The sequence below is a fragment of the Phoenix dactylifera genome, chromosome 3, assembly GCF_009389715.1.
Source record: "Phoenix dactylifera cultivar Barhee BC4 chromosome 3, palm_55x_up_171113_PBpolish2nd_filt_p, whole genome shotgun sequence".
NCBI classification, from domain to species: Eukaryota; Viridiplantae; Streptophyta; class Magnoliopsida; order Arecales; family Arecaceae; genus Phoenix; species Phoenix dactylifera.
Window position 1 is genome coordinate 14,872,870 of NC_052394.1, and position 23,870 is coordinate 14,896,739.

Here is a 23,870-nt window from a genome sequence, read left to right on the forward strand (position 1 = left end):
GTGTATTGGGCGGGCGTCGTCCTTGTTTGGCTGAGTCATTGACAGCAGCTGGTGGGGAGAACGGTTGATTTGTCAAGGGGAAAAGAAAGGCATCCAGAAACCCAGAACGCAGAGAGAAAAGGGCTCTCCGCGTGGAGAAGTATTTCTGTGGACCACGGAGATGGGAACCGCCGAGCTAACTCAGCGAAGCACGTGGATTGTGACGTGACCCAAAGCCCTGGCCAGAGTTGGCGGCTAGTGCCAGCCGTCGGGAACCTCAACTAGCCGTTGAATCGTATGGATGAAGGCAGTGGAAAGTTCCTATTTTTATATCCAGGTTCTATTTCTTACGGGCTGAAGCGGTTTGGTAAAGTAGGAATAAATACCCAGATAAGTTCAAGAAAAGTGGAGTTGAGTAGAAAATGATTATGAGTTTAGATCCGGCTCGATCCAGGCTAGAACTAGAGAGGTTTCGTTCTAAAACTATTCCGCATTCATGTATTATGGAACAACAAGTGAAAGTTATATTCTTTTTATTATTATTATTTAAGAAAATTTATTGGAGATGATTGAGTGGATTCTACAGGAGGGGGTCAAGGTTGTTCAACCATCCGCTTTTAGAGGATGTTCGGGGATGGGACGACTACTATAGAAGTGTGATGTCTTATAGGTTATGCATATGTTCCGAAAGACGAAAAGAACTGCTGATTGGATCGCCTCCTTTGCCGCTAATTATTCTGAAAAGATTTTCTGAACCCGCTTTGTATCTGATTCTCCACCTCCGTTGAGTATTTTGTCCCTTGACTCTAAAGGTAGTGCTATATAGTAATGTGATGTCTTACATGTTGTGCATGTGTTCCAAAAGACGAACAAAACTGCTGACTGGATTGCCTTCTTTGCCGCTCATCATTCTGAAAAGATTTTCTGAACCCGCTTTGTATCTGTTTCTCCACCTCCGTTGAATATTTTGTCCCTTGACTTTGAAGGTAGTGCTATATAGTAGTGTGATGTCTTATAGGTTGTGCATGTGTTCCGAAAGACGAACAGAACTGCTGACTGGATCGCCTTCTTTGCCGCTCATCATTCTGAAAAGATTTTCTGAACCCGCTTTGTATCTGTTTCTCCACCTCCGTTGAGTATTTTGTCCCTTGACTATGAAAGTAGTGCTATAAAGTAGTGTGATGTCTTACAAGTTGTGCATGTGTTCCGAAAGACGAACAGAACTGCTGACTGGATCGCCTTCTTTGCCGCTCATCATTCTGAAAAGATTTTCTGAACCCGCTTTGTATCTGTTTCTCCACCTCTGTTGAGTATTTTGTCCCTTGACTCTGAAGGTAGTGCTATATAGTAGTGTGATGTCTTATAGGTTGTGCATGTATTCCGAAAGACGAACAGAACTGCTGACTGATCGCCTTATTTGCCGCTCATCATTCTGAAAAGATTTTTTGAACCTGCTTTGTATCTGTTTCTCCACTTCTGTTGAGTATTTTGTCCCTTGACTCTGAAGGTAGTGCTATATAGTAGTGTGATGTGTTACAGGTTGTGCATGTGTTCCGAAAGACGAACAGAACTGCTGACTGGATCGCTTTCTTTGTCGCTAATAATTCTGAAAAGATTTTTTGAACCCGCTTTGTATCTGTCTCTCCACCTCCATTGAGTATTTTGTCCTTTGACTCTGAAGGTAGTGCTATATAGTAGTGTGATGTGTTACAGGTTGTGCATGTGTTCCGAAAGACGAACAGAACTGCTGACTGGATCGCCTTCTTTGCCGCTCATCATTCTGAAAAGATTTTCTGAACCCGCTTTGTATCTATTTCTCCACCTCCGTTGAGTATTTTGTTCCTTGACTCTGAAGGTAGTGCTATATAGTAGTGTGATGTCTTACAGGTTGTGCATGTGTTCCAAAAGACGAACAGAACTGTTGATTGGATCGCCTTATTTGCCGCTCATCATTTTGAAAAGATTTTTCGAACCTGCTTTGTATATGTTTCTCCACCTCCGTTGAGTATTTTGTCCCTTGACTATGAAAGTAGTGCTATAAAGTAGTGTGATGTCTTACAAGTTGTGCATGTGTTCCAAAAGACGAACAGAACTGCTGATTGGATCGCCTTATTTGCCGCTCATCATTTTGAAAAGATTTTTCGAACCTGCTTTGTATATGTTTCTCCACCTCCGTTGAGTATTTTGTTCCTTGACTCTGAAGGTAGTGCTATATAGTAGTGTGATGTCTTACAGGTTGTACATGTGTTCCGAAAGACGAACAGAACTGCTGACTGGATCGTCTTCTTTGCCGCTCATAATTCTGAAAAAATTTTCTGAACCCGCTTTGTATCTGTTTCTCCACCTCCGTTGAGTGTTTTGTCCGTTGACTCTGAAGGTAGTGCTATATAGTAGTGTGATGTCTTACAGGTTGTGCATGTGTTCTGAAAGACGAACAAAATTGCTGACTGGATCGCCTTCTCTGCCGCTCATAATTCTGAAAAGATTTTCTGAACCCACTTTGTATCTGTCTCTCCACCTCCGTTGAGTATTTTGTCCCTTAACTCTGAAGGTAGTGCTATATAGTAGTGTGATGTGTTACAGGCTGTGCATGTGTTCCGAAAGACGAACAGAACTGCTGACTGGATCGTCTTCTTTGCCGCTCATCATTCTGAAAAGATTTTCTGAACCCGCTTTGTATCTGTTTCTCCACCTCCGTTGAGTATTTTGTCCCTTGACTCTGAAGGTAGTGCTATATAGTAGTGTGATGTGTTACAGGTTGTGCATGTGTTCTGAAAGACGAACAGAACTGCTGACTGGATCGCTTTCTTTGTCGCTCATAATTCTGAAAAGATTTTCTGAACCCGCTTTGTATCTGTCTCTCCACCTCCATTGAGTATTTTGTCCCTTGACTCTGAAGATAGTGCTATATAGTAGTGTGATGTGTTACAGGTTGTGCATGTGTTCCGAAAGACGAACAGAACTGCTGACTGGATCGCCTTCTTTGCCGCTCATCATTCTGAAAAGATTTTCTGAACCCGCTTTGTATCTATTTCTCCACCTCCGTTGAGTATTTTGTTCCTTGACTCTGAAGGTAGTGCTATATAGTAGTGTGATGTCTTACAGGTTGTGCATGTGTTCCGAAAGACGAACAGAACTGCTGACTGGATCACCTTCTTTGCCGCTCATCATTCTGAAAAGATTTTCTGAACCCGCTTTGTATCTGTTTTTTCACCTCCGTTAAGTGTTTTGTCTCGACTCTGAAAGTAGTGCTCATGCAAAACTAGTGTGAACTGTCAGTGTAAAAAAAAATTATATTTGCTTAAAAAAAATAAGGACTTTTTGTCGTGGAATCATGTTCTCTTTCTTTCTTTCTTTATGAAGTATGGGCAAATTAAAGAAGTTAGTCGTAGGGATGTTTCCGTCAGGAACAAGCAAAAGATACAAAGGAAAGAGTGAGATGAAGAGGCGTGACTATTACAAATTCAACTTTTTAATATTTTGGAACCAAATGCAGTAATGGGATATGAAAAGATTTTGAAGGCCAATTCACGGCACTTTTTTGGTTTATCAATGGATGCCTCGGATTCCTTGGGGTGCACCCCTTGATCAGGTGCTCCACATGGTGAGATCCCTTGGGGAGCACCCTACTACATTAGGAGATGAGAATTAGGACCTTTTCTCCTCGGTCAAGAAAACACCTTCGAAGGAACGGCCTTTTAGGAATTTCAGTTATTTTAGACTCTCAAAACAAGCTTTTTTAAATAATACACGATACGGCGAATTGGCCTCTACATCGGACGTATCAACATAATAGCAGAATCACACCGAATATAGAATCCAGTACTAAAATAGTGTACCTCAATTCTTATAACCTTATCTATTCCATTTATAGCACATATCTTAAATAATATGCATTAATATGGAATTTTAGACCATCCAGAATAAACTTAGTGGAATCTTCGTCCTGAGCCCTCTTCATAATTCCATGAGCAAAATACTATTCTATGCATTGACATTAGAACATCTAGAGACGCGGGAACTATGAAATTTTTCATGCGAAGACCTTCTACAGTATATACTTTGCCATTAAGTCTTCAATGAGCTCTTTTTTGAACTTTGAACTCAAAAAAAAAAGGGAGAATTTTAAGCATTTTTTAAGGAGATGTCTGACGAAACGTGTCATTAAAACCAAAAAAGCTTTTTAAGCTTTTCAGTATCAGATGATCGTGGCAGGTGTTTCATATTATTGTTCTTCTTTCCATAGAGGATCCTCCACAACCCAAGTTGTAGGGATCTCCTACAACCGGGGTTGTGCAGCATTTGCACTTCCGTCCTCCCTTCTCATATTACAGGTCATTCAACCTCCTTTTCACGATGCGCAACTTGGCATCTATTGCTCCTAATGTTTACAAGCCAACAGCATTTTTGCCTCAATTTTTGATATCTCGATTTTTGAAGTAGAATTGGGTGCGGTCTGGGCAAGCATCATCTATGCTAGGCGGGTTCTGAGGGCTAACAGTATTGCAGCTGAGGGTGACTCAGTCGCAGTTGTTGGTTGGATCAAGTGTCAGGTTAGGACGGTAGATTCTCACCGTCTCTTGTATAACATTTGAAAGAGCTCAAGAAAGTTCACTTTATTTGCAGCCAGACACACCTACCAAGAGACAAATAGAGTAGCGGATTAAATTTTTTGCTATGTAGTGAAGCACTCGAAAGACTTTTTGTAAACTACTATGTCAGCCATCTCGATCGCACTCCTTACTGTTTTATTTTTTAATTTTTTTTAGATGTATTTATATTAAGCATAAATGATCCATCCGTCTTATTAATGTGTGTAGTTTTGATCTTTCCATGCTTTTACCACTGTGATTGTCACCTTCAAGCGTCACATCTGGAGAAGATTTTGATCGTCGACGTGCTGTAGAGAACGACGAAAACCGAATAAAAAAAAAAAGATAAGAGAGAAGCTTTGCGTCAAGGGCATGTCTACAGTGATTCTTTGGAATATCTTCTCTAAAGAAGAGGTGGAATAGATGATTCCAGACATAGTAGCTAGCATCAATGTCACAATCTGAAAGGCATTTCATGCACAAATGATAAACAAGCACTAAAAAGTAGCATTTATCTTTGTGACACCAGGCAGCTGCAGCATCTTTCTGGCTTCTAAGTGAAATCAGATGAAGGACTTGAAAAAGGATTTCTACTTTTAATATTGCTCCAGAAAGCAACAGGTTCAGACCATCTAGTTGATAAAAATTCAATCAAACTAGGTGTTTTGTCAGCTCAATCTTGATCGACACAAGAATGCAAGCATTATTGGATGAACTAGAAGGGGCATGTCGGTATCATAATGCAAGAGTGAATTTTTCAAGCGTAATAGTTTTCACTTCGAGGCGTTTAATCCGTTTTTTTTAATATTGATTTATCTAAATTGAGTTCAACAAATCGAATTCAAGGAACAGACTCCCCTTTTGCAATAGATGTATATATATTATACCTTTGTCCATTGTTTAGATAGATAAATACAAGGCGTGGTATCTAGTGTAAATGTAATAATTAAAAATAGTTTTGAGGTGATGCTTCTAGTTTCCTTGGAAAGTATAGTCAATAACAATTATGATCAGAAATATATTATGATATTTGTTTTTAAGAGAATTGAGCAAAGAATGCATGATGCTATCTGAAGTGTAAAGTTGTATGTTAAACAAAATATTCTGAAACTGATTAAAAGATCATCAGCATGTTTGCTTTATGTAGTAAGTAGTAACCCTAATTATATTTTAATCTTAGAGTTGAAATACATGATATTCTATATAATTAATATTAAAAAAATTACAAGGACAACCCAAGCCTATCCTAGAGACACTGCTTCGACTTTAAAAAGTTTCAAACAGATTCTTCAAGTTTCCAAACTATTCTAAATTGAACCTCCAGCTCTCCGACCAGTACACAACGTTAGCTTGCTGTTACATATGACCAAAATATCCCCGCTCGCTTTAGAACGCGGATAAATAAAGTGGTTTGGAGTGCTTTGAGATTTATGTGACAAGTGATCTTTAACTATGAGCCATATACCCAAGGTGCTTTGAGATTTATGCAGTGCATGAATGAAGAGGTCAGAGTACTTTGAGATTTGCACAATAGGTGATCCAAAAAATTTATTGATCCTACGAGTGTTTGACCAAACCAAGCAAGTTGGTTGATATTAGAAAACAGCAAGATCAATCAGAAAAAGCCTTTTTGTTTTCATCTGCTTGAAACTATACCAAAGAATAACTATCTCAAGTGTTCTACAATACATTCTTTTCTTTTTGTTTTTTTCAGAAAAGGAAGAGCTTGAGCTCCGCATGACTTCATTAAGCTTATGAACTTATAAAAGTGACAGTATTCTAAAATAGAGTGGCTCGCAAAGATTGCATTATAGTTTTAGCAAAAAAAAAAGGATTGCATTATAGTAGGTAGCATGTTAAATTCAGCAAAATACTTCTCGGGTGCTACTCTTCTCTCGGTCTGGTGAAAGAATAGTCCTTTCTTGATGCATTCTTGTCGAGGATGATCCAATTGTTCCTCTCCACCAATATATTCTATGGAACAACAATGACTACTAAAGCTTTGACCTATAAGTATAGCAAATTATATCCTACACCGTATGTACCAATGTGGCTATGTATGGTGCCAATCAGACCGTTTCATTCCCATAGGCCAATCACCAAGATGAATATATGATGAATGGAGACTACAAAAATGAGATGACCTTGTTGGCGTGGTGCATGACCGCATGGTGTGTGCGGTTTGGAATATAATTTCTTCGGAAGTATCCTCCGAAACCATATGGAAAAGGTAGAAGCCTCCACCTTTGAAACCATCTAGAAAAGGGCTCCACTTGGTCATTGGGACCCTAGGTTGGGGACCGTTGAGAAGGAAAACCCCGCGACAAGCATACAAAGGTTGCACAGCATGCGGATTGAGACATTAAAAGCTGCGTCGAGAGTTCGCATGAATTTGGAGACATCGGCAAGAGCATGGGCTAGCCGTTGAATCGTTTTCATGAAGGGAAGGGAGAGTTTTAATGTTATTTTTAAAGGATGTGGAACGTCTTTTTAGAGTTATGCCATGGCTTCCGGTTTACAGGTTCAAGTCTCGGATTCATTCTGTATACCGTAATTAAACAACAGTTGTGGTGATCCACATTAATGAGGTGCACCTAATAAGACCGACATTGAGGAACGTGGCAATCATCAAGGATTTTTTTTTTTATGCTAAAGCAGGTATTTCATTCATTTTGTATGCGAATACACCCAATAAAGTCAGAAAACAAAAGATCGCGAAGTGCTCGAGGCAACTCTCTCTCTCCGGCCCACATAGTACTTTCGGAATGACTGGCCACGTAGGCAGCCACCCAATTCATATTTCCGTTAGCCTCTCTAAATACATGCTTGGCCTCGAAGGCTCTTCCATCCCATACCATTACCCAGATGTCTCGAAACAAGGGGTGATCCAAGCCAGCACCCCTCGGACCTCCCTAGATCCAGCTGATCATAGTGGCCAAATCCTCCTTTAGGATGATTGAGCTAGCATGTAACACTTGTTGTGCATGTTGAAGGCCCATCTAGACAGCCCTCAACTCCGTATTAGAGACCGAAATGTTGAATAACGAACAGCCGCCTACTGCCACCACCCAACCATCAAGTTTCTGAATAGCAAAATAAATTAAGAAGTCAGTCTTTTTAGTTAATATAAAAGATGGTAACATATTTTTGTCATCAGCAAAAAGGATAACTCCTTATTAGTTGATATTCGTCGCTATGAAGCAACATGCGCTTCTTTCATTTCTAACATCGTAGGAGTTTAAGAGGTTGGTGTGATCAAACGATGGTTGGGTGAATCATTAAGTACCAGACAAGTGCAATGATACCAAGTCAATGAAATAGCGAACAGCCTTTACTCATTTTTTTTGAAAAAAATGTAGTGAATAGAAAGGAAATGAATAGAAGGGTTGCTTTTCTCACCTACTCAAGTTTTCCTCGAGGTCAGAATCCAGCTTTCTACGCTATTTAGAAAAGTAAAAGACTTTGAATGATTCATTATTTTGGACAAATATTTGAATGAAACTTTTTCCTTTTTAATCTTTTAAATGTGGGTGTGGTAGGTCTTTGAGTTATAAACATGGCCACCCTCACATCACAGGCCAAATCTTTCTGCTTTGGCTGCGTCACCCTTTTTTTTTTTTTTTTTTCTTCTGTAATTTAAACGTTTTAACTTGGCATCACGGTTAGGACCCTTTTGGTTGTAATTTATGGAAGCATTCTGGGCGTGCTCGTCCTTTCCTATGTCCAAATTAATAAATTCTAACCACTTGATCAGCACCTTTAAGTGCATCCAGAGGAGTTATTGATTGTTTGTGTCATGTTGAAGACATATTCTTTAGAGAAATATATAAACATTACCTGAAAAAAAATGATAATGGAGTGAAGTCTTATGTCAAACGAACAACAGCTTCCTCAAGTGATGACCTTAAAATGCCGCAGGCACAGAAGAACAAAGAGGGGCATCCATTACATCATTTATTAAAATAAGACATATACATAGATCATGGTTGCTATCAGCATCAGCATCACAACCTAGAAATTTTGTTTATTTATATATTGAACAAAGCATTCAAGCAGTAATGTTTATAATGGTGACACCTAAACCATCTTTTGACTTTGCTTCATCAATTTTGATGAAAGGCTAATAGAAATTCGACTTCTATATCAATCTAGATAATGCCGTCACAATAAGTTCTCAATCATATTAGGTGCGTTGTCAATTTAGCTTACAATGACCAAAGAATATCAGCAATATTTTTTGAACCTGAAGGGTTTGAAACGTATTCACCATCTCCATTGGTCTTTAAGCAACTAATTTTTAATTTAAAGAGATTTTCAACCAAATTTTATAATTGACAAAATTTCTCAAACACTTTTGACTTTTCTCTAACAAAATAAATCTAGGTATATCTAAAAAAATCATCAATAAAGATAACTGTATACTTCAAATGCATGAGTGTGGAAGCATAATTGTTTTCTTGACCTATGCATTTAGTCCATATGTTTTCAGTAGTTGCAAAGTATTTTATTACATCGGTCCATTTTTTCAATTTCAAGAAATTGAAAAAATGAATCCATTTCACTCTCATAATGCATGCATTTCCATTATGTCTCTCAATTATTTAGAGAGACTATTCTTGAAAAGAAAAGAATTCTAAGACAAGCACAAAGGAGCTTTTCCAAAAGAATAAAAAAGCCTATATACAAATTAGTTGTAAATTGTGGACTAGTCCACTTCTCATATGGAAGCACCCATTCTCTCTGAAAAAGAGTGGATTAAGAGTTATCATCCTTTGGTAGATATTTAAGCTTACAGTGCAATATTTTAAAAGAGCATTAAACACCTTATCTATCATAACTCTCAAGATTGTCAAGCTGGGGCTCTTATGATTCCTCAAATTAGAAAATGGTAAAACAATACAAAAATCTCACACAAGAAAGTTACACAACTGACATGTAGCGAATTTGAGAACAAAGTTTGTTGTATGATGACTAAGCTTACAAGAATGAACACATATAGAGATCTAGATTTGGAAAAGACTGAGCTTGCAAAAAAAAAAAAATTACAATTGGCTTTTGATTGTAGAATGGTCAGGCTTGATATGGGACACCTGTAGATTGGTACGGGAGTTGACCTCCTGCCAGATAGCATAAGTATATCGAAAGGCGAATAGTGCAACAGATTGGGTTGCCTCTTATGTTGCCTGATATTTCGAAAAAGTTATTTGGACAAGCTTAGCTTGCATCCCATGCCCATTGTATTGTTTACTTTCACTTAATCTGGTAGATTGTACTCACGTTAGAGTTATATAAAATGAAATGCCGATTTAACCAAAAAAAAAAACAGTATTCTATTTGCTCTCTCAATGATTATCTGTATTGTGTTATATAATAGTTGTCAGTTGGAACTCTCATTGAAAGAGTATATCACAGCATGACATTTCCATCATGGTAGCACTACTCTTCTCTAGTATATAGAAGCCTTTCTTTATTTCTTTTCCTTCATTCATGGTTTTCAAGCTTGGCCAAGCTGTTACTTTGTATCAGAATTAGCTGATCAGCAATATGGCATAGATAAAAAGAACTTAAACTCCTATTCTCTCTATTGATATAAAGTGATATATCCATGATATACTAGCCAAAATGATATCAAGGGTTGGAAGTTTTGCAAAATATAAAAATAAAACTATTTTTGTTATTTGCAACTTTAATATAATTTTTTAGCACACTCAACTATGCTCTTGCTCCAGTGATCAAAATAAAAACTGTACAATTGATATTAAAATCATCCAAATGATGTTTAAAACTCTCTCTCACACACACATATATACACACACACACATATAATATATATATATATATATATATATATATATATATATATATATATATATATATATATATATATATATATATATATATATATATATATATATATATATATATATAAAATTTATAAAACTAATAATCAGAGCTTCTAGAGGAGCTTTTTACCAATTTGTGCAAACTTTTTTTATGGAATTTTGCAAGTTTGTGGGATGGTCAAGCTAGCATTGTAGAGGCTTGACATTTCTGTCATAGTGAAACAGAGATACACATTTTCATAACAAAGTTTATACTAATTCTAAAAATTAAGTTAACTATATAGTTCAATATAAAAACTGCATGAGTTTTAAACTTGTTTTTGAAAGTTCTAAAAATAAGTTGCAATGCTTTTGATCCATGGATCTAGAGCAAAAGCTCATGCTACTTATAGGGTCAAGGGCATTTTCATCTATCAAACAAGTCCCATCTTGCAAAAGGAAAATAGGGTGTATCAAAATTGCAAATAGCAAAACCTTTTTTCCGCATTAAATTCCTTAATGGCTTTTACATTACTATAACTTCATATTAATGCTAAAATCCATAATCAATGTTACCTGCACTTTGTCTTGGTCTATGAATATTAATTATCATGACATCTGGATGCTTTTAAGCTTTCTTCAGCCTTCGGCATCGTCATAGAACAATTTATGATTCATCTTGCTATGGAATGCTGATTGAGGTGGCCAAAATTTTAGCTTTTAAAACTTTGCATTTTGTGGACCACCACATCCATTAAGTACTCCCATATTGTATTTGCGCATTCTAAGTACCAAGTTCTAGTTAAAATTACATTGCCAAGATGATATTGAATGCTCAAATACAAAAGAATGGATGTCTATTTGGATTTTGAGCTTTTGGCTCTTGATGCAAATCAAAAGAATAGGCTCCCAAGATACTTGAAGGTTGCTAGGGATATATTGCGCGCTTAAGAAGAAACAAATTCAAACACTAATGATTTGGCAACATTGATTGATGCTTAGATATTCCGATGTATATGATGTATTCTTGAAGGATTCGACATCTTTGACATAATATCTTGCCACAATGGGACAATGCTAGTGAGCTATTTGATATTTCAGTGAAAATGCCCATTAGCCTTACTTCTTCCAAAAGAAAAGAGGAAAAAAAGCTTGAGGTTGGATGCTAAAGACTCATGGATTAGTTATCTTCGGATCATGAAATGACCATGTAACATTATTTAGATTCAATGGCAAAAATTTATACATTGAAGATGGAATCCATGGCTGCAAATCGAACACCAAAATCTACTACTATAGATGTTAGGCTATTGGCCAACTGAACAACTGGTTTTGATCATTGAGAGGCTGAAGAAATGAAAGCTATACTAAAAGAAAAAAGAAAAAAAAGAGGACATTTTCTCTATCACACTTGTTGTAGATTTGAACAATGACAAACAAATGGATAAAGGACAAATTTTAAAATAATCGATATAAATCGTGCTGAAGAGATCTCTCTCTCTTTTCTTTTCTTTTTTTTTTTTTTTTTTTTTGTGCAGACGTCTACCGTCACCCGCTTTCTTAATTTTTTTTGATGATATATCAAAGGTAGAGCTGGTGCTGGGCCTGGGAGTCGAGCGGGGACTTCTTTACGACGAAGGAGAATGGAGAGGATGTCGACAAGATTCCGATCCATCAAAAATCCCCACCCACCTTCTTCCCCGGCCGATAAAAGGAAGGAAGAGACCGCTTCCTCTTCCTCCTCCCCTGCTCTTCCTCAAAAGCAGAACGGAGGAACAAAAGATCCCGAGACGAAACGAGCATCCGCGTGGTCCGTCTATTTGATCGTTTCTTCTCGACTGCCCAAGACCTATGTGGGGGTCACCACCAATATCATTCGCCGGTAATCCAATTCCCCTCATTCCCTCGTCTTTTCTTTCTTTCTCCGTGCTGATTTGTGATCTTGACGCAGATTATTTGACAATTGACCGTTATACTTTAGTTCTTCTGATTCAGAGAAATCGATTTCTTAGAAATAACACCATGAGTTGTAGAATTATATGTATCGTTTTGATGATTTGATTCGGAGATTTTTTTTTTTTTTTTTGAATTAGCATCATGATTGTAGCTTAAATGTGACTCAACTTTTACCGCCACGGTTGTAGAAAAAAGGATTTTACAGTGCATAGATTACAAATAATGAAGGATCGAAATTCCTTGAAGCGAAAAAACATAGTTTGTATACCCATGGGAAGGTGAATGGCCTTATGGAAGCTTATCTTAGGAAGAGACAGTCTTTGTGAAAGTTATCCTAATCCCATCTTGCAATTCAATGCTCTGTAATGTTTGATTCCTAGAGGCTTGGATATTCTCTGTTAAGATCTGTATGAACATGTTTTTAAGGATATTCTACAGCTACCTCAGTCCTATGTTTCGTGTTTTTTTTTGTTCTTTTCTTTCTGAGAATATTGATGAGAGTGCTGCAAATCATTTGATAAAAATGATTTTCAAAATGATGTAATAAGTATCCATGCCAAACATTTGGGGGAACACCTACTGAGGTTTGAGTAGAGGACCTCCTCCTAATGGATGCAACAATCGGGTTACAGTGTTACATGGACATGGACACATGACCAGATCTGAAAATATGTCCAATTGTTTGACTCGGCATGAGGGGACAAGAGTAAAACATTATCTAAGGATGAACTTGCATTTATAATTTACAAACTCAATTAAGATCTCCAACTAACCAAATGGCAGTTAACGAGTTGTAGAAAGCCACATGTTTGGAAGAGGAATGTTACCTAGATAATGAAACAAACCACCCATGACATGATTTAGTTGATCGTGTATGATCTTAAAATTGGAAAAAAAAGTTTATCACTACAATGAGCATCAGGGAAAAATAGTTAAGATTTGCTTTTACTAGGGAATCTAATAAAATAAGCAGAGATGAAAATTAGATATAGAAGTGGATATCTCTTCTTGAGTTGTAGCCTAATAAGTTGCCATGTGATGAATTATAGATGTCTTTAAATGCTATTTTGGTTGGGATGATCTCATACGCCTTTTATAGGTTTTATTAGTTCAGGCTTTTACTTGTTGGTCTTGGCAGTTGGCTCACTATATAACTTCTTAGCTTTTACTAGATGGGCCTGCCTAATTGGGTATTTGATTTGGCTTTGCTACTTGCACTTGCTTGTTTGATCCAAACACCAAAGTTAATTGAATTTGATTGTTTAATTTATCTGCTTTAATTTGGATGCGATTATGATTATGGGAATGAGAAATTAAAAAAGACCTGCAATAATTCAAGTATTGAGTAATGGTACCAATGGACAGCCAGTATGGCAGCAAATAACAAAGGGAATGAACTGTATGCTTTTATACAGTCAATACAATTTTGGAATTGAAATTTTCTACAAATAAGAAGATAGAAGCATGCCCAGTAGACCTAGAAGGCTAAACTTGATCTTGTTCCATGAAATCATAAAAAGCCTTGTGAAAATGGCCTAGAAGGCACTTAGATGATCAACTAGGGACTCTTTCATTTCTTGAAAGAATGTCATATATAATTTCTGAAGGACAAGATTCTAAATGTTGGCTATTCTTAATTAATTAGTAAATTCTTGTATATTGATTGAGAATTGACATTGAACTTGCTCTAAAGGACTGGTTGCGCTAGAAACAGGAACACGAGTAATGAGAATCTAGAAGATATGGATGTTAACCAGCTGCTATGAAGGCCTAAATGGACTGGTTGTGGGCTGATTGATGAGTCGGCACTTAATTAGCTATAGGGTCGGCTGGATAATGGTTAGCAGGCTGCATCTGGCAACTTAGTTAGTAGCTGTATTAATCTGCAATCATGTAAAAAAAAGAAGAAGAAGAAAAGAAAATCTTAAAGGAAGTTGAACGTAAGAATTGAGACTACTCAAACCTTTAATAAGAACTACAAGAAATACTTAATAGTTTAAGTTAAAACTCATTTTCTCAGATGTAAGGTATTAGTCAAATATCTGACCCACACATTTATTAGATGTATTGCTTGTTGAAGTTCAAGTCTCTGTCTGCACCGCAGTCATCAGATTCTCAATGCCATAAGATATAATTTGCATACACATTTTCTTTTAACATTGTTCTTAGATGAGAATTTGACGTCATTAGTTCAGTTATTGAATATAGATGTTCATATACAACACAGTGCTTTTTCTTGAACTTTCATTCTTCAATCTAAATGAAAATTTGATGTTCCTGTAGTTTGAAACAACATAATGGTGAATTAAGGGGTGGGGCAAAAGCATCTTCTTCAGGAAGGCCTTGGGTTCTTGCATGTATCATCCAAGGATTTAAGGACCAAAGTGAAGGTAACTGATTGTGCTTTCCCTGCTTTTCTTTTGTCTTCTATGAATGATCTATCATTTCTTTCTTAAAGATAGGAAGTATTGGAAAATCATTACTCCAGATTTTAGTTAGGTAGATATTATGGTCTTATCAAGGAAAGATGTTGTTTATTTGTTGAGATGGATGTATGGTGATACAAGAAAAAATAGAATAAGAAATGCAGCCATCCATAAAAAGGTAGGTGTAGCACCAATTGAGGACAACTTGAGCGATGGACGATTTAGATTGTTTTTATATGTACAATATAGGTCGACGGATGCACAATACGAAGAAGTGATTTGATGCATGTAAAAGAAATGAAGAGGGGCAAAGGTAGACTGAAAATCATATAGGATGAAGTAGTAAGCAGGGACTTGATATCTCAACATCTTACAAAAAAATCCCTAAAGTGAGCAGAATGGAGGAAAATGATTCATGTAGCTAAAGGCACTAGTTTGGGATTAATGCTTAGTAGAGTAAATTTTATGGATTTTTTGATGCATGGCAAGGCAGAAATTCCTATTCTTTTCTATAATCTGCATTGCAATTGCATTGGTGCTAGAGAATGTATCATAGAAAGCATGTCACCATTTGTAATTCACTATGACTGTTTTTTTCACTGCTATTTGCCATAGAAGCAGATCCCTGTGGTTGATATGAACATATATGATTCTTAGACTTGTCTACCATTGGGTTTTGGGCCAAATATTAACCAAATATGCATGGCAACATTGAACCGGTGGTTTCCAAAGTCATAACATGGCCGTTTAAAGTAGTTATGGATGCTCTGCTGCATGTGATAAACTAACAAATTATTCAGTAAGTTGAATATAATAACCAGTGAATGGACCAAATATAATAGAAGAAGCAGGTGTATTTAGGAGATCCTAGAGGAATAATGAAATAATGGGCACAAGTTCAAACTGCATCCATGCAAGATCCTAGGGTGACAAGTTGATTGTTTCTTCTGGAATAATATAAAAACTAGTCTTTTAAGAGTCAAAAATCAGATGCCACAATTGATAAAGCCTTTGAGAATGCTGAATGCCTCAACATGCCAGCAAGTGTTTCAACTTTCAACTGTTTTATTAACAACTGGAAAGGGATGGTGGCTCTTATAAGGTAAGGTGTTCCTAATTGGTTGTCGAATTTGACCGTAACCATTGAATAATTACCCGCAAGTTGATGTCATTCAGTCATTCTAATGAGGTACCTATCATTTCTAGCTGCTTTATATGTTTGAGTTTCAATATGAGTTGCTTAAATTTTCTTGTTTTGCTTCTGCTGTTATATTTGGATGGTAGAAATTGCTAGCATGATTATTTTAAATTATATTTTTTTTTAAAGTTACACCAATAAACTAGTAAAAACTAGTTATGTGTGATCCAGCTAAAAATCTAAGTGTAAGGTGCTTTGGGGCATCTTCACTGTATTTTTTTGAGTCTGATGTGAGTGGTTCAGTTCCCAAGATGAGCTAAAGTAGATGTCGAGCATGTTATCCATATACTTGAACCTACAATCAAACACCAACCTCAATTTGGATGCATAACCTACACATAAAAAACAATAAGACTCCAAATCGTAACAGTGTTATCAAATAGCAACAACCTCATGATGTAAGAATATTAAGCAACGGCTTTATGCTCAATATTATTATAATATGAAATCTCCCAAGACCCAACCAAGAAAGGCTAGCCTAAAGGTTATAAATTATGGTCCTTTGCCCTGCTTAAGTACCCAAGACTTCCCCAGCATACAACCGATGTGGGACCAAATATACGCCTACATGGGTCCTCACATATTAGATGCATTCAGCATGAATAAACTTGAAAAAGGAAAAGGGATGTCAAAACTTTATATGTTCATTGAGGATAAGGTGCTCATAACTGAAGCATATATAGTTCTTTCAGTCCCATTTAAACGAAAATAGGGGGCTCAAGAACAAACCATTTGATCCTGCAATTAAGTACTGTTAGTTGAAGGAAAAAATGAGGATGCGTATTCTTTGTTTCTGTTAACTTTTCCAGGTAATGAATTATCTGTATATCTGCTCTCTTTTAGGAAGAAAGCTGATTCTGTGACAGAATAATTGATAGGTTTCCTCTTCACTTCCCCTTGCTTTTCTTAATTTCTACGCCTTACTTTTGTTGCTGCTTAACCTTATGCTATTTATTAGCATTTGTTTTGTGCTTTATCATTTTCCCATCAAAGATTGCTCACTGGTTCTGTCTTCGTTTTCATCTATATTTAGCTTGTGTATTTGAATCAAAATGGAAGGGCATTTCACGAAAAATGCCACGGAAAAAGAAGGAAGGCTGTGCCTTAAATTCATTGTTGGAACACCGTGAAGCAGCTTTGAACAGACTACGAGCATCATTTGATTGCAGCTTCTTACAAGTCGAATGGCAATCTATCTCATCTTGATTTACTGCTGCACTGAGCAATACATGGAATTTTTCTGGAAAGAATTTGTTAATATTTATTTAATAGAGTACCTGGGAGAGTCTCAATTTGCTCCATTTGCATTGGGAACGGAAATGGCACTAAGATGCAAAAAGGAGTCCAAAAAAGAAATGTGCAACTCTTAAATTATTTTTTGCGAGAGAGAATATGTAATTGTATCAACAAAGATTTCTTCAACTGAGCTAAAATTTTATGCGCTACAATTGTGTCATTGTGGAGGATCCTTGTTGATTTCTGTTAATTGTGCTTGCCTAATTGTTTTATATGAGGGGCCTTCTTGATTTCCCAGTCTTTGCTAGAACTGAGAGAATGCATTAGCTAATAGCTTGGTGGAACAATTTAAAGGATTGCTGTCCATTATGTATTTGAGAACTTGAATTTCTTCTTATATGCGTCCCTTCATCTAATAAAGCAAGTTGCTTTGGAACATCTTTACTGAAAACAAAGCTGCAACATGGAGGTCATGTCAAGATTGTTGCCAACAACAGCAAACAAGGTCATCAGGAATAAAATTTACGTGGGCATTACCCGGAAATATTTTTTCATTTCTTCTTCCATAACCAAAAGGTAAATACTTCAGCTTTCATTTTTAAATGCAAAAAGGTTTTCTGACTTTAGTCATTTGATATATATCTTGATTAAAATCTGCGACAACCTTATGAAACGAAACTACTGCAGAAACCTAGTGCATGGCCTGACTTAGTCCACAAATAAATTGTTGATGCACGCCATATTAAGTTCCACAGAAACCTTATGAAACCAAACTAAGCCTTGCAGAAACCTAGTGCATGGCCTGACTTAGTCCACAAATAAATTGTTAGGTGCATGGCATATTAAGTTCTACCCCAAAAAAAATGCATTATCTAGTTATCCTTTGTTTAACTATGCAGTATTCTATGATCTCGGTGCTTATGGTGTTCCTTGTATGATGTTTTAAGCTTGATGCATCTGCATGACTCTTTGATTATAAATGCATCTTTTATGGATCATCCAAACTTAAGGGTCTTATAAATTCTACAGTGTCTTCATTAGTTACATGATCAACGTAAATTTTCTGGAATGAAGATTGCTCTTCCACTCCTGTAAGTTACATGAGATATTTGATATTTCATGCATTGATTGCAGTTAGAAGAATGATCTTCTTATGCTGGACATGGGAAAGGCTAGTTGTACCAGTTAGTTGGAACACCATAAGGGAAAGATTTTGTATACAGCAGGACCAGTAATGGAGTCACAGTTTTGGGACAGACATCCTTAGTCAAAATTAATTTTAGATTGAGGTCCATATTTAAGCTCAAAGCAAGGATGGTATGTTATTTGGCATGAAATCTCGAGAATGTATACAAATGAACGTAAATATTTTGCAGAACATGTTTTCATTTTTTTTCCTTTTCTTTTATTTTTTTCCCAGAGTGCAGAAAAGTTGGAGTTCAAGTAGACTGAGCAATGTCAGAATGTTAGTACTCTATATTGTGGGAGGCTAATCATTGATGTTTTAAGAGTGAGGCTTTGCTAGTTCATCTTGCCCAAGAGGTACTTTGCTTTCTCTTTATATCATTTTCACATGGCTACCCATATTTGTTGGGTGTCAAATTCTTTAAATTATTCTTGTTCATTAATTTGACCTTCTATTGCTTATAAAGTGTCAAAATCATCGAGGAAGATTTACCATGGTGGCCTGGTCACAATTTTTTTCCTTTTGACCACAAGAAACCTGGATTATGTCAAATGGTAGAAGGATAGCATTCTATAAGAAGCTCAATAATATGAGTTTGCAAGAGCCTTTTGTTCTCTGGCAGATACTGGCATGAGAAAGATAAAGAAAAAAATTGTCATTGCCATCAAACTATTGCACTGGATTTTCAAATATTTAGTATTTCCAGAATTTACTTACAACAAAGATATCCTCAAAAATTATGATTGGGGAACCAGGTATAAACTTCTATTCAACACTTTGTCTAAGGCATTCTATTAAACTCCTCTCTTCCCTGAGTCTTCTTAGTGCACTGCAATGAATTTGTCGAATTCTCTCCCTAGAAAGGTTTAATAATCTCCCAATCTCATCACATGATCGAGCTGTCTCACCATTTAATCCATAGTGCAACCTTATGATGTATTGTTCCCTTCCATTCAGTATCTTGAGAAGCTTCCCCATGTTTTGTAACATCTCTTGTCGATTGACTATAACTTCTGGTCTTATTTCATCTGGCCCTGGGATGATATCCTGCTTTCAGCCCAATTAAGAAAGTTAGAATCCAATTTGTAAAAATTTCTTGCTTTTACAATGCATGAATGCAACAAAATGTTAAGCAAATATGACCTTTAGAGTCAATCCTTGTTTGTTCACAGGTTGATCAACAGAGATCGGATGTCTGCTTCTCTCACTTATAATTCGTACACTAGAGACACCTATGCCGGCGAAGTCTGCAATTTCATCATAAGTGGGGTTTCTCCCTAACTGCCTTCTTAACAAAGACTTAGATTCCATAATCTTGTTCATTGCCTCACACAAATTCCCCTGCACAAATGCTAATACTGCATTAAGCAATATTTTACTTGCGTGAATCACAAAGATAGCAGCACAGAGGCATGGAACACAGTACTATAAGGTAATTTATGAAAAAGGTGATAATTACACCAAACGAAGCCCATCAAAAACTCAATTAGCCATTTCAGTTCTGTAGAAAACTTACTTACAAGTTGAACCCACTAGTGACCCAACTACAAAACCCGACTAGTAAAAGATAACAACTTAAAGAACCTACATATAGGCTGTAAGTCATGCTAAGTAAAATATATCAAATGGGGCTGCTTTATAGATCATTGCGTGGTCACCTTATTAGCCTACAACAAGAAAAGAGCTCCATTTCTATACCTAAAAATCATGCACCTTCATTTTATTAGTTTCAATCATAAAATCAAAGGTCTCTTATTCCCTGATGCTTATTATAGGAGTAGAACTTCCCAAATTTGAAGTCCAAATGTCCTTTTTTTCTTTTCTTGTTTTTGAGAGAGAGAGGGAGAGAGAGACTTGGTTAAATCATACCATGATTGTCTTGTCTCCTCTTTCAAACATGTTGAGTGCGTTACTAAATCACTACTTGGTTTCTTGAAGAGTTGGAGTACTTGATTGTACTAGTAAACTATCAAAGTAAGATCATCCTCTCATAAGATTCTAAATTTGAGGCACGAATAAATGCAAGTCTGATCCCAACCATAAACCACATAGGTTCAGTCAAATTGATTAGCAGATTTTCTTTAAGAGTGGAAGTTCATCCCCTAATTGATATTGGAGGATGCCTCCAAGGCTCCAAAGTTTATACTTTTCATATTGCAGTTCCTTTTAATCCAATCTGAAAGATTCAGCGCCATCTAATGTTCTAGAATATACCCGTGGTTGAATAGATCCAGCAGCTAGAGCAATAGAGAGTACATCTCACCTAATTTTGCTGGTTGTACTTTGTGTTAGTTTCAACATATTTCACTATTGTTTTCATTATTATGCCATTTACTTGTAAGTTGTTATTAGAAGTATGCCAGTTTTCTCATTTTAAATAGGCCATTGGGTGGTATCATATGAGCAATCATGGTCATATTCAATAACAATAACAAAAGGCATTGGTAAGGCCCACCAGCCACCACCCTTGTGCCAGGTTGGTTATAAAACTGACTTAAGAATTGCCAAGAGTCTGAGGTCGGCACTTGATATGGCAGCTTGTAAACAGGGATTAAAAGAGGTATTCTTAAGTAGCTCCTTTTTTGAATGATACAGATAAATTTTTAAGTCGGTAACTATTGAATTACCAGAATCATTAAAATTATTTTTCTGTTAAATATTTTCTTCCATCAAATATATATTAGAATTCAATAGCTTGGAGTTGGGCCAGGAGGACCAACTCCAAAGCCATCCAGATACAATTCATCACCTCCGCATACAATTTATCACCTGAGACTTCGAGCAACCCCCACCCACTTTTCCCAAAAAATTAAAAAAAGAGAGAGAAAATCAGGCTTATCTTGCATTGGCAATTTGGAGATAGACCAACCTTGGTAACAAAACCATAACTTTGTTTCCTTCAGTTCTTACGTTTCTTATTTTTGCAAATTGTTAAGGTACCAAAAGAAAAATATTGTTATAATTACATACCGGCATTCTCACCATCCTTGATTTGTTCGCTATAGCTTTGAGAATTGCTTGCCTGATCCACCAGTAAGCATATGTTGAAAGTTTATATCCTTTCTTGGAGTCAAATCTCCGTGCACCTCGAAGAAGTCCTATGCATCCTTCCTGAAATAGCTCTCCATAATCATATGAATAAAATAACAGTATAAGGTATGTCCAGACTTTTCTTTTATCTACGGTGAAATGCCCTAACCGTCATGAGTCTTGTCATTTAAGCAAGGAAAAGACTTTCAAAGATTTCTTTGAAAATGCTTTCCCCCCAGACGTTAGTTCTCTAACCTTTCCAAGATTTGACATTAGTTAGACAAGGACTTTGAATGGTTTATGTAAGACGAGGTTTTAGATTAGGTTATCAGGTTTCTTCTATTCTTGCTTTTCTCATGACGGCTATTTCGCATTGGAGTGTTATATGTTACTCTTTAGTGAAAGGGATACTAGCTCCGTGATCTAGGATTTGTTCCAACCTTTTCACAATGTAAATATTACATTGATAATTCATTTCAGAACTGTTTGCTTGTCTAAGTTGTGGTATAATTCTGGCTATGATTATGGTTATGATTATGATGGGTTCCAAATTCTCATTTGTTAGACATACCGACATCAATACTAATTAATCTCCATGATCTGACAATTTTCAGGACAGGGAATACTCTTTAGCAATCAGATATGCCACCTCTCTGTCCAGCAACTGTCAGACAAAGTTTGAGGTCTTGGTCAGCTTTGTAGACGCTGGGACCATCAGACCCAGAACGTGTTCCCCTACCTGAGATTTTTAAGAGAAGCATGGGGTTCAACCTGGATGAGGTCCTGGAGGCCCAGTCCTTTGCCTTGATACGGAGTTGCAATGGAGACAACTAGCCGCTTATAGCTGAGGGTGATCCTCTCTCTACACTCCCTGGCCTTCAGCAATGTCCTTTCACTGTTTCTCCTCTTCATGCTAGCAGAAATGGCAGCACATCCTGAGTCCAGAGGACTGCAGTCTCTGATCTGCTTGCCTGCAGTCTCTAGCATGGCCTCTTGCTGTACATTTTAAAGAAAATATGTTAATCAGTTAATTCACATTAAGTACACATTTTGATAAATAGGGCGGTATCTCATTTTTTTGATGGTCTGGTAACAAATGATGTGTTTATTTCAGAATTTAGTGGTTATATCTTGGGTCCTCAAATTTTTCGATAAATTAGCAATTGTCTCTCTACACTTGTGACTGGTTGACTTTCTCTGTCCATGTTAAAAGGCTGCTAGATTAAACATTGACAATGCTAAGGCCTAAGAAACTCTAACTAGGGACTCCTGATTAAAGTTTTAAGTACTCCAGAAAATGATACCTTGAGATAGTGAGAGAACTCAGCCTCTTCCCTTGGTGTAAGATATCTCGATCGCTCTGACCTGGATGAGCATCCTTCCATCAAGTACCTGCTGGAATACTCATCAGCTTCATCATCGTCATTGATTGATAACTTTCGGTTCTTTCTTCTCTTCCTTCTCCGCCTCCTCCATGCAGCCATGGCATTTTTCTTGAAAGCCCCTTCATACTGTTCTAGTTCCATTTGCTGCTTCTCGTGGTTAGCCTGCATCGATGACGTGATCTCACCGAGTGCTAGAGCCAAAGACATGGCATCCCTGGCAGCCTGGAGCGCAGAATTTGCAAGCTTCACTGCTTCAGTTATGGCAGCAATTGTTGGAGGCTCCTCAGACACTGAATGGGAACCATTTCCGATGGTGGAAGAATAAAGTGAGGGTGAGGAGACTGGGATTTGAGCTGAGGGCTTTGGAAGCACAGCATGGGGTGGAGGGAGCGCAGTGTTCAAGGAGCATGCACGTACAACCATCGGGTGCGAAGGTGGTATGGACTGGGTAGAATGTGAGGCTCGTCCAGAACACTATCCTTCCTCCCCTCTCCATAGCTAAGATATTTTGTGACTTGCGATGGAGGACCGTTTGTTTCTTTGTGGAATAAGATAAGGCAATTGAGCTGAGAATTTAAAGCCCACCTTTTTTTGCCTTTTCTTTTCCCTATTTTGTAGGACGAAGCTGTCATCAATCCTGCCACATCAACTGAAACCTCCAAAATTCTCTACGAGTCCAAGAGATACAGGTTATGGTAAAAATTATTCTTATTAAAAGGCACAAAAAAAAAACTCAAGACTATGAAAACTAATAACCATTAAGTTCCTATGATGTTGGATTCCCAGTCTTGTAACTGTTGCTCGTAATACACAGCAAGAGATCTATAGTTTGAGCAAGTACCCTGATCAAGGCTTGTTACATGGCCAGTACGACAGATCCGAAACCAATCCTATTAGATTGTAAACCATCTGTCTTCAGCTTTAAATAAACAATAAAAAGAATAAAAACTGAGAACCCACTTACGGGATACCCCCGCCCCTTTTTTTTTTGATATGTCAGAGCTACAACCAGCGAGGAACAAAGCTGAGCGCTAGGCACAGATCCCAGTATGCAATGACA

General features: G+C 37.0%; 2 protein-coding genes across 3 annotated transcripts; one reads left to right on the forward strand and one right to left on the reverse strand.

Moving 5' to 3' along the window:
- Positions 1-11,921: 11,921 nt before the first annotated feature.
- Positions 11,922-22,552, forward strand: LOC103719215 (structure-specific endonuclease subunit SLX1 homolog). 2 transcript variants are annotated; one of them, XM_039124711.1, is made up of 6 exons: positions 11,922-12,275; positions 14,633-14,739; positions 17,007-17,785; positions 18,344-18,526; positions 18,630-18,751; positions 22,040-22,552. In XM_039124711.1, exons 1-3 carry the CDS (start codon positions 12,037-12,039, stop codon positions 17,177-17,179), a joined length of 519 nt encoding a protein of 172 aa, XP_038980639.1. In that variant the 5' UTR covers positions 11,922-12,036; the 3' UTR covers positions 17,180-17,785; positions 18,344-18,526; positions 18,630-18,751; positions 22,040-22,552. The 2 variants fall into 2 exon arrangements, with proteins under 2 accessions (XP_038980639.1, XP_038980638.1); XM_039124710.1 differs by having other exon boundaries at positions 17,007-18,526.
- Positions 19,022-23,370, reverse strand: LOC103719229 (RNA polymerase sigma factor sigD, chloroplastic). The gene is made up of 5 exons (XM_008808369.4): positions 22,730-23,370; positions 22,197-22,421; positions 21,366-21,506; positions 19,539-19,736; positions 19,022-19,442 (listed from the first exon to the last, which is right to left on the reverse strand). The coding sequence occupies exons 1-5, from the start codon at positions 23,231-23,233 to the stop codon at positions 19,161-19,163; spliced, it is 1,350 nt and encodes a 449-aa protein (XP_008806591.1). The 5' UTR covers positions 23,234-23,370; the 3' UTR covers positions 19,022-19,160.
- Between the last annotated feature and the right edge of the window lie 500 nt (positions 23,371-23,870).

Coding starts and splice junctions, on each gene's coding strand:
- LOC103719215 (XM_039124710.1), top strand. CDS start 12,037: ATGGAGAGGATGTCGACAAGATTCCGATCCATCAAAAATCCCCACCCA. Junction 12,276..14,632: donor ACCACCAATATCATTCGCCG/GTAATCCAATTC, acceptor ATGTTCCTGTAG/TTTGAAACAACATAATGGTG. Junction 14,740..17,006: donor ATTTAAGGACCAAAGTGAAG/GTAACTGATTGT, acceptor ATCTATATTTAG/CTTGTGTATTTGAATCAAAA.
- LOC103719229 (XM_008808369.4), bottom strand. CDS start 23,233: ATGGTTGTACGTGCATGCTCCTTGAACACTGCGCTCCCTCCACCCCAT. Junction 21,507..22,196: donor GCCTCCAGGACCTCATCCAG/GTTGAACCCCAT, acceptor GAGCTATTTCAG/GAAGGATGCATAGGACTTCT. Junction 19,737..21,365: donor CAAGGATGGTGAGAATGCCG/GTATGTAATTAT, acceptor GCATTTGTGCAG/GGGAATTTGTGTGAGGCAAT.